The sequence below is a fragment of the Platichthys flesus genome, chromosome 15 (genome assembly GCF_949316205.1).
Source record: "Platichthys flesus chromosome 15, fPlaFle2.1, whole genome shotgun sequence".
Taxonomy (NCBI): Eukaryota; Metazoa; Chordata; class Actinopteri; order Pleuronectiformes; family Pleuronectidae; genus Platichthys; species Platichthys flesus.
In genome coordinates this window covers 282917-292416 of record NC_084959.1, presented here as the reverse complement: position 1 = coordinate 292416, position 9500 = coordinate 282917, and the positions used below count along the sequence as shown (strand labels likewise).

The 9500-nt window shown below is 43.3% G+C and overlaps 1 protein-coding gene across 2 annotated transcripts; it reads left to right on the top strand.

Annotated features, from left to right (window-relative positions):
- The first annotated feature begins 173 nt into the window (after positions 1 to 173).
- On the top strand, positions 174 to 9277 carry ap4m1 (adaptor related protein complex 4 subunit mu 1). 2 transcript variants are annotated; one of them, XM_062406831.1, is made up of 16 exons: positions 174 to 277; positions 622 to 742; positions 1192 to 1277; positions 1566 to 1672; positions 2130 to 2226; positions 2570 to 2680; positions 3316 to 3393; positions 3520 to 3582; positions 3684 to 3750; positions 4233 to 4286; positions 4435 to 4541; positions 5183 to 5274; positions 5597 to 5641; positions 6871 to 6921; positions 8729 to 8846; positions 8934 to 9277. In XM_062406831.1, exons 2-16 carry the CDS (start codon positions 685 to 687, stop codon positions 9123 to 9125), a joined length of 1326 nt encoding a protein of 441 aa, XP_062262815.1. In that variant the 5' UTR covers positions 174 to 277; positions 622 to 684; the 3' UTR covers positions 9126 to 9277. The 2 variants fall into 2 exon arrangements, with proteins under 2 accessions (XP_062262815.1, XP_062262816.1); XM_062406832.1 differs by having other exon boundaries at positions 197 to 215.
- The last annotated feature ends 223 nt before the right edge of the window (positions 9278 to 9500 follow it).

The following is a 9500-nucleotide window of genomic DNA, read 5'->3' as shown; positions in this document are numbered from 1 at the left end:
TATTGTCCACTTGATGGCGCACTGGGGCACCACGAAGCTTCTGCCCATGAGCGAACGATGCACAGATTCGAAGCTTCCGGTCGCTCTGCTGCCCCTGCTGGCTGGATTCTGAATCATTGCCAGAAAAGAACGACCTCTGACGCAGCTTGACATATTTCGGTGAACCTCCCGTACACCAGGCGGCGCTGCTCGGCGAACACACATCAACCGACCCGGTTTGTAAACAACTGTGTGTCGCTTGCTTCAGGATCAGAGAGGGAAACAAAACACGTGAACAGTATTTACGTTTATTTTCTAACTAGTATAGTAATTATAATAATCTGATCTGTGAAGGCTTCACTATACGAACTCTTCTCACTTAGCTCCATGGAGCTAGCATTAGCTGGGCTGCTGTTAGCTTCCTGTTAGCTACATGGAGCTAGCATTAGCTACATGATACTGTTAGCTCTGCTGCTGTTAGCATCACTGTGGCATCAGATTCGCTCAGTTTAACCAAACTCCTGTTTTGTGTTACACACACGTTTTATTGTGAAGTGATGAAAGTATGTGTGTAGTTGATGTGATATTAACTTTAATCGTTTTTTCAATAGAGATTTAAAACATGTTTTTTTTTATCTGAAGGCACCAGCAGGGGGAGCCACTGTGTCCCCTCCGACCTGAGAGCTGATTGGTTGTCTCCACAGGATGATCTGTCAGATCTTCATCTTGTCATCAAAGGGCGACCGGCTCATCTACAAAGACTGTATCTTCCATATATACACACTATGTGACACAACACACTATATATAACACAACACTGACTCCAGAAAGGTGTCGGTTTTAACTTTCTGGACTTGTTTCCTGAGAAAACTTTAGTTTGACAGTGAAAGAAATAAATTTATCTCTCAAACAGACTTAAAATGAGGCTCTTCGAAGTTTCTCTTTATTACATCCATTTAAACATCTGCACACAAGTTTCAATCAGTCAATCACATTGTATTAGTGATGTGATCATAGTCCACGATCAGGATCCACCTTCAGGATCAGGATCCACCTTCAGGATCAGAGATCCTGATCCACCTTCAGGATTAGGATCCACCGTCTCAGTATGTGTTAGTCTCTCAGCTCGTTATTATTATAATTAATAATGAAAGACTGCGTGTTTCTACTTTTCTTCTTAGATTGTTTAAATGTACTTAACTGGAGCATCAGTCCGAGGAGAAGCTGGGAGCGATGAAGTCGGTTCGTTCTACGAGAAGGTCACAGCGCTGACTGGAGACCAGCCTCCAGTGGTCATGGTAACATTGTGTCAATCAAACTACATTAATAGAACATAAGTTCAATGAGTTCAGCCCACATGAGGGAAACAGGATTAAACTTAATATTGAATTAAAAAGATTGATTCGATATGTTCAGAGGAACGATTTTGGACGAGATCCTTAATGAAGAGGAAGTGAAGGATTGTGGGTCAGAAACATCTGTAGCATTAATTTGAGTTAGTACATAATAAATTCATGTATAATACAGGACTCAAAGAAGAAGAGAACAGGATTTATAGTCATAAGCATGTTGTTGTGTTTGTGCAGACTCACAAAGATCTCAACTTCATCCACGTCAGGCAGGGGGGGCTGTACTGGGTCGCCACGACAACCCAGGACTCCTCGCCGTTCACCGTCATCGAGTTTCTGAACAGGTTCGAAGTTTATTCATCTTTATGACTATATATAAAATCATTTGTCAGTGAATGTAAACCTGGGAAGTGTCAGTGTATTGTTTTCACTATTGGCAGATTTTTAGATGTTTTTAATCTTTAAAAGTCATAATCAAGTTTTAATAGTTGTATTAAAACCTGTAATAACAACATTGATACTAAACAAGTATGTGAATTTAAAGAAGAGACAAAGATCACGATAATACTTTGAAAATCGTTTTCAGGTTTTATTTCACAAGAGAAGATTCTGAATAATTGAAAATAGAAATATGAAATGATGCATTAAAAAGGAATAGAAAACTGATTGACGTATTAAACATAAATCTAAAGATTAAATAGAAGTGTAATTATCACACAGCTCTTTTTAGATATACTCATGTCAGCTGTCCAGGTAGTACCGGTCCAGGTCACATGACAGCAGGAACACGTGTGTCCACAGGCTCACGGCTCTGGTGAAGGATTACTGCGGCTCGCTGTCGGAGAAGCTGGTGCAGATGAACTTCGCTCTGATCTACGAGCTGCTGGACGAGGTGCTGGTGAGTGCTGCTCGTCTTCATCACTCCACTGAAGACTGTCGCTGATGAGCTGCTCAGAGGTCAAACTGTTAAACATATGAACTTTCCTCTAGTGGGTTATAAAGGTTTTTAATGTAAAAGTTCTGCAAAGTAAAAAATCTCAACCTGAATATAAACAGAATATGTCTCCTGATATCAAATTGTAGTTTCCTCCTTCATTCTCCATAGCAAAGAATTCAACATTTAGAAAACAGCCTCACCTCAGGAAAGAGGAAGTTACTCTGCACCTGTCTGTGTGTGTGTGTGTGTCTGTGTGTGTGTGTGTGTGCGTGTGTGTGTGTCTGTCTGTGTGTGTGTCTGTCAGGACTATGGTTATGTCCAGACGACGTCCTCCGAGGTCCTGAAGAACTTCATCCAGACTGAAGCCGTCTCCTCTCGACCGTTCAGCCTGTTTGACCTGAGCAATGTCGGCCTGGTGCGTTACACACTCTGCTGTGATCTGTTTTGTCCCATCTGTTAACATGGAGGAGGAGGAGTTGACCTATACTGCAGCCAGACACCAGGAGGCGATAGAGGAGCCATCTTGATTGTTTACACCGATTATTTAACCCCATGATACAGTTACTGCAGATGTGAGCTCTGTTTCTAAAAGCAGATGAGTTCAGGTCAGTGACATCACACATCATGTGTCAAATATGAATTAAATCCTAAAGTAAAAGATCCTGAACAGACACTGAGCGCAGCCGGAGCTAAACTCTTTTAGTTTGCATCACCAGTCAATGAAAGCATAGGGCTCTATCTTCACAGTGCACAGTGTGTGTCCTCAGACTCAGTGTGTGTCCTCAGAGTCAGTGTCACAGTTGTGCATTTAAAAGTGAATCTAACTTCTGAAGAGTCGTATGTTTCATCACCAGTGGAATGTTCATGCGTTTCTCTGAGCTGGAGTAAATGGTGTGTTTGTAATTTACACACATGTTATGTTTGTATACTTTTAATATAAAGTAACACTAACTTTCATTGTGTCTGTTTACAACATGACTGTGATAGCTCTGGTCTGATCTCACTGGACGACACGTCACAGGTTTGATTTCTATGTTGTGGTTGCTGTAGTTCGGTGCGGAGACGCAGCAGAGTAAAGTGGCTCCGAGTTCTGCAGCCGCCCGACCCATCCAGTCCAGCAGAGAGCAGGTGCCCCCCCACGTCTCCTCAACCTTTACTGATTGAAAATCCACTGACATGTTCCAGTTGATAGTCTGGTCCCAGTCGGACTTCCTGAAAACAGGCCTCACAGTTTCCACACATGTTTATTTCCAGGGAGGAAAGAGCGAGATATTTGTGGACGTGATCGAGAGGATGTCGGTCGTCATCGGCTCCAACGTGAGTAGCGTCAGTCGCTCGGTCTGTCCCCGACTCCAGGTCCCGACTCCAGGTCCCGACTCCAGGTCCCGACTGTGAACCTGTTTCAATGTGTGTCTCAGGGAGTTGTGATGAAGGCCGACGTGGAGGGAGAGATCAAAGTCAAGTGCTACATGTCCAGCTGCTCAGGTGACTTCAAAGGACCAGAACCCAGAGGTGTAGCACAGACACGTTCATTCACCCACATGCTCAGTTTGATGTAGCTACCAGACCTAGCTCCACCCTAAACCTACCCCAACCAATCACACTCTTCATCTAAACATCCGTCTGATGACAGCATCCAGCCCCAGCCAATCAGAGACCAGATGAACTCGTTACAGCAGAATGTCGTCAGAATGAGACTGAAGAGAAACACGTGAAATGATCAAATAGAATAAAACATAAACAATTAAATATATTCCAAGATCAATACAGAGAGTATGTACATAACATTAACCTTATATAGACGTGAATATCATGTGTACAGAAGCGTTCTTTAGTGAAGTGACACGGGATGTAATGTATTTGTGCTTTATATATGAATAAACATATAAATATATTTATTCATATATAAAAAAATATTGTTATAAGTGCGAATTATTATCTTTGATCACATGTCGTCTTTTTTATAGAGATGAGAATCGGTCTGAATGAAGAGTTCAGCATCGGAAAGTCACAGCTCAGAGGTAACACACACACACACACACACACCTACACAAATACAAACTCACAGATGAACTGATTCGATGTCAGGTCAAAGGTCACTGTGACCTCGGCCTCAACCTGCTCTGATTGGTGAAGCTCCTTCTAGTTGGTGGTGGTCCTTGTGTCCAGGTTACGGAGCGGCGGTCCGGGTGGATGAGTGCAGCTTCCATCAAGCCGTCCGATTGGACGAGTTCGACAGCCAGCGCGTCCTGCGGCTGTGTCCCAGTCCGGGCGAGGTGCTTCCCACTGTCCTCCCACCACGGCTCCCCCAGCTGCAGCTCAGACTCTGACCCGTTAAACCAACCTGTAGAAAACTTAAAATGATATGAAATATATTTCTATTTCATTTCAAGAATACAATCAGATTCTTCATTTTGTGAATAAAAGCAATAGAACGAGACTCAAGTTTGAATTTCAAGATTTAATTTGAACCTTTAAGAAAATGTTTAACTACTAAAATTTGATATATTTTATACCAACTTTCCAAAAATCACATCACACTGAGTTGAAAACATATCAACATATGACTTTATTTACTTGTGTAGACACAGTGAGGAGGTTGAACACCTAATTGTTCTTTTTGAATGTTTTTCATTCTCAGACCTTCACTTCTATAAACCTCAGTAGAAAGGATTACAGTTTTATCTTGATTTCATAACTGGACTTTATATATGAAATATAACAAATCCTTCTTCAGATAAAAACCTGTCATTTCTTCTCCTTTCCGATCCTTGTTTATTAAATGTTCTCACAGTTTCCTCCAGTTGTTGTTTTGTGTTGTTTTCCACCTGAACCCTTTGAATCAGCAGCTCTGTGGATGTGTTCTCCTGTTTATAGGATTTATCTATTGAAATCCTCTCTGTCACTGTCCTCACAGCAAACCGTGATGCAGTACCAGCTGAGCAACGATCTGCCCTCGGCTCCTCCTTTCCGGCTCTTCCCCACCGTCGAGAGAGACAGCGGAGGAAGGTAGAGACGACAACATCAACACAACACAACACAACCTCCCACGTGACGGCTGGATGGGAAGAATTAACAGTGTTTTATGTTTTTACATGTATTAATATGAAGCCTCAACACTGAATGTCTCAAATCAAACACGTTTGAGAGAAACAGTTTGAGACTCATGAAGCTTCAGATCAGATTCAGCTGCTCGTCACATCAGTTTGAACTGAGGACAGACGACCAGTTAATCCTTTACTCTGGACGTTCAATGAAATATTTGTTGCCATCAGAATATGAGTTGATTTGTAGGTCAAAGGTCAAAGGTTAAAGGTTTGTTCTTCTTCAGGTTATTGATGTACATGAAGCTTCGCTGTGATCTGCCTCCGAAGACGTGAGTTTTTATTTCATCATCAAACTTCTTTACAAGCCCAGTTCTTCTTCTGAAGTTAAAATGTTTAAAAGAAGCTTTACAGATCTCTCACACACACACACACACACACACACACACACACACACACACACACACACACATCTCTCTATAGTTGTGAGGACACACTGAGCTCCTCAGGTCTCTGGATCTTCTCTGGAGGATCACACTCAGTTCCTCCTCCTCCTCCTGAGCTCCTGTATAAAGTCTGAATCCAGGAGCATCCTCCACTGATTCACTGGGGGGGGGGATGAGGTGGCGGGGGGGCTTCTAACACAGGACACATGAAGAATCTAAAACAAAGCACTCTGGTGAAGCAGTGCTGACTCACACAAAGATGTGAAGAGAGTTTGTGGTGATCAGAGCTGACGATGTGTCAGGTGATGTAAACATGATCACATGACCTCTGCAGCAGAGGTAACGGGTCACTTCCTGTGTGTGTCTGCCTCTCCCCCCCCATGCTGCTCCACCTCTCATTTGAGCCATGAGGAGGATCTGATGCTGAATGAGTCTGTGCAGAAACCTGCTGCTGAGTTGTTCAGCTGTGGATCAAACTCTGGAGACGATTCTCTGGATCTGACCTGGAGTCTGCTCCAGTGATATAAAGCATTCGCTGACTAACATCAAGTCTTAACCCTGAGACACACTCTGACAAAATATCCTCACAATGATGGTATTGTACCAAAATTGGCCTCATAACTATAGATAGACATGCACACACACACACACACAGACACACACACACACACACTAACACGTTGCATGTGTGCATGCCCCCCCCCCCGTGGTAGCTTCAGTTGTCTGGGCTTGTCCAGTCTGGGCTACTGTAAATAACATGGCTGCCAGTTTGGTTTAATTAGTTATTTGATGACATGATGATTGACAGCAGCGTGTGATGAACCTTGACGTTGTGTGCCAGCCGTCAATAAACCGAAGAAGAAGAATGAGTTAGAGTAAACGGAGTAGTTGATTCAAGATTCAAGATTTTTATTATTAAATGCACAACAATAAAATGAAGCAGTCGCTGGCAGTGAAGTGCTCGAGTCACAGGCTCTTCTAGTAAATGTACCTTTTAATCTTCTGATGAACTGAGCAAAGACAGTGTATATAACCATGTGGAGGATTAATGTACGTTAGCACTTGTGATGATGAAGATGATGATGATGAAGATGCTGATGTCTTTGTCGTTGCAGCGCTGCCATCAACGTCTGTGCCACCGTCCCTGTCCCTAAAGGCTCCGTGAGGTGAGACGCTCCCATTCAAATATGTGCTGACATTGAAATCGGATGTTTGTTATGGAAATGAGCTGAAGCAGCGTCTGCACTCGTCCAGCAGGAAGTTCCTGGTGTCACATGTAAAAACCTGGAGCAGAGTTTAAATAGGAAACGAGATTAACAAATCAGGAAGGAGCCGACCTCAGCGCTCCTGCTTTGTTATTTAAACTCATGGAAATGTTCACAGGTCACATGACCCACCACTGACACTTGTTCCCCTTTTATTAGTGAGTTTGAATCTGTCAAACTTTATCAGCTCAGAGTTCTGCACAATCCACTGATGAGCTGGAAATATAATACTGACGATGAAACGTTGTCAAATAAAAACAGGAAAACGTAGATGAAAGGGAATTAAACCTTATCATCATTAACTTATTAGTATTTGTGAAGAGATGGATAATCATAGGAGGCTAGATCATACTCAGCAATAAAATCAAACTGTTAAATAATCAAATAAAAGTGTAATAATAAAAATGAAATATAGACTTGCCACATTGACATAAAATAGAATAATGTATATAAAACAAACGATTTTGAATTTAGAGATATTTTTCAGATTTTTGTGTTTATAATAAAACTTCAGTATTCCATTGGTTTGCTTGTGTTTCTCAAGAATTAACCAGAGTTTACATCAGTGATGTAAAACATTAATTTCATTTAATTACATTTATTTATCTTCAATCTTAACAAAGTTTATTTACACACTGCTGCTATGGTTACGCCTTCTGGTCTCGTTTTGATTTGAAAACTCTGACACGTGCTCGTCCTGATTGGTTCTCATCAGTCACATGACTCCACTAGCAGCGGTGAACCCAAAGCTTCGCTAAAACTTCCTGTTGGTAACACTTCCTGTCAGTGGCACTTCCTGTCAGTAGCACTTCCTGTCAGTGGCACTTCCTGTCAGTGGCACTTCCTGTCAGTGACACCTCCTGTCAGTAACACTTCCTGTCAGTCGCACTTCCTGTCAGTAACACTTCCTGTCAGTGGCACTTCCTGTCAGTGGAACTTCCTGTTAGTAACACTTCCTGTCAGTGACACTTCCTGTCAGTGACACCTCCTGTCAGTAACACTTCCTGTCAGTGGCACTTCCTGTCAGTAACACTTCCTGTCAGTAACACTTCCTGTCAGTCGCACGTCCACCTCTTCGTCCCTGCTCTGACTCTTCACCATCACTGTTCCTCCTTCAGAGGCAATCTACTTCCTGTTTACGTCACATGACCAGTGTAAGTGAACGGTCATGTGTTCAGGTGTTGGTGTTGACAGAGTTGGTTTTAGTTTTAAAACACTATGTTTTAAATAGAGGCCATGTCAGTTTTGGATGTGTGTTGTGTGTTGGTTGTGTATTTGTTGTGTGTTGTGTATTGGTTGTGTTGTGTATTGGTTGTGTGTTGTGTGTTGTGACTCATTCTGCTGCAGTTGAATGTTCTCTTCTGTTCTGAATCAGTTTGGTGGAAACTCATCATCTGAAAGCTGTTGACAGGATTATCCATCAAAGCGCGTGTGTGTGTGTGTGTGTGTGTGTGTGTGTGTGTGTGTGTGTGTGTGTGTGTGTGTGTGTGTGTGTGTGTGTGTGTGTGTGTGTGTGTGTGTGTGTGTGTGTGTGTGTGTGTGTGTGTGTGTGTGTGTGTGTGTGTGTGTGTGTGTTAAACTCTGAAAGAATTACCTCACCTCTGTAACACCTCCACTGCACCAACCTCAACCCCCTGGTGACCTCTGACCTCCTCATGCAGCATCTGTAGTTACCTGATTGTGTGTCTGTGTGTGTCTGTGTGTGCAGTCTGTCACAGGAGCTCAGCAGTCCAGACCAGAGCTCCGAGCTGAAGCCACAGAGCCGAGCTGTTGTCTGGCAGATCCCTCGTTTCCCCGGGGGTACACAACTCTGTGCTGTGTTCAAGGTGAACCCACACACACATGGACACACATGGACACTGACACACACACACTACAGTTTTCACTGTAAAACAAACCTTTGACCCCCCCAGCTGGAGGTGGCCGGTCTCAGCTCCGCCTCCTTGTTGGAGGTGGGTCCAGTGGGTTTGAGCTTCGAGCTGCCGAAGGTCACGGCCACCGGGCTCCAGATCCGCTTCCTGCGCCTGTCGCCGGTCCAGCCCGGCCCGGCCCAGCGCTGGGTCCGCTACGTCACACACTCCGACTCCTACACACTCCGGATGTAACGCTGCCCAGTGGGACCAGCGAGGACCCACCCTGGACCAGTGGCACTCACAGGAAGTCCACACGATAATCAACATGTTTATCACTTTTTATTTATTACACTGTGAAACAAATCTGAGAACAAATAAAAGACTTCCATTTCTCCTGAAACCTGCACATGGGGTTGTGTTTGTATTCTGTGTTTGTTTGTGCATTTCTATTTGTGTGTGTGTCTGTGTATTTCTGTTTGTGTGTGTCTGTGTATATTGTGTATATTTGTTGTGGGTCCCGACCTGTGTCACTTCTTCACGTGTCAGTGATTCAGTTTATTTTCTCATCGATGAATCATCTTCTGTCTTTTAACATTTAAACTGATGCCGGAGTGTTTGTGTGTGTGT

Bases quoted from the DNA above. Each gene is read 5' to 3' on its own strand.
- ap4m1 (XM_062406831.1), top strand. From the start codon at position 685: ATGATCTGTCAGATCTTCATCTTGTCATCAAAGGGCGACCGGCTCATC. The intron at 3,751-4,232 runs GTGACTTCAAAG...TCTTTTTTATAG, and splicing joins CTACATGTCCAGCTGCTCAG to AGATGAGAATCGGTCTGAAT. The intron at 6,922-8,728 runs GTGAGACGCTCC...CTGTGTGTGCAG, and splicing joins GTCCCTAAAGGCTCCGTGAG to TCTGTCACAGGAGCTCAGCA.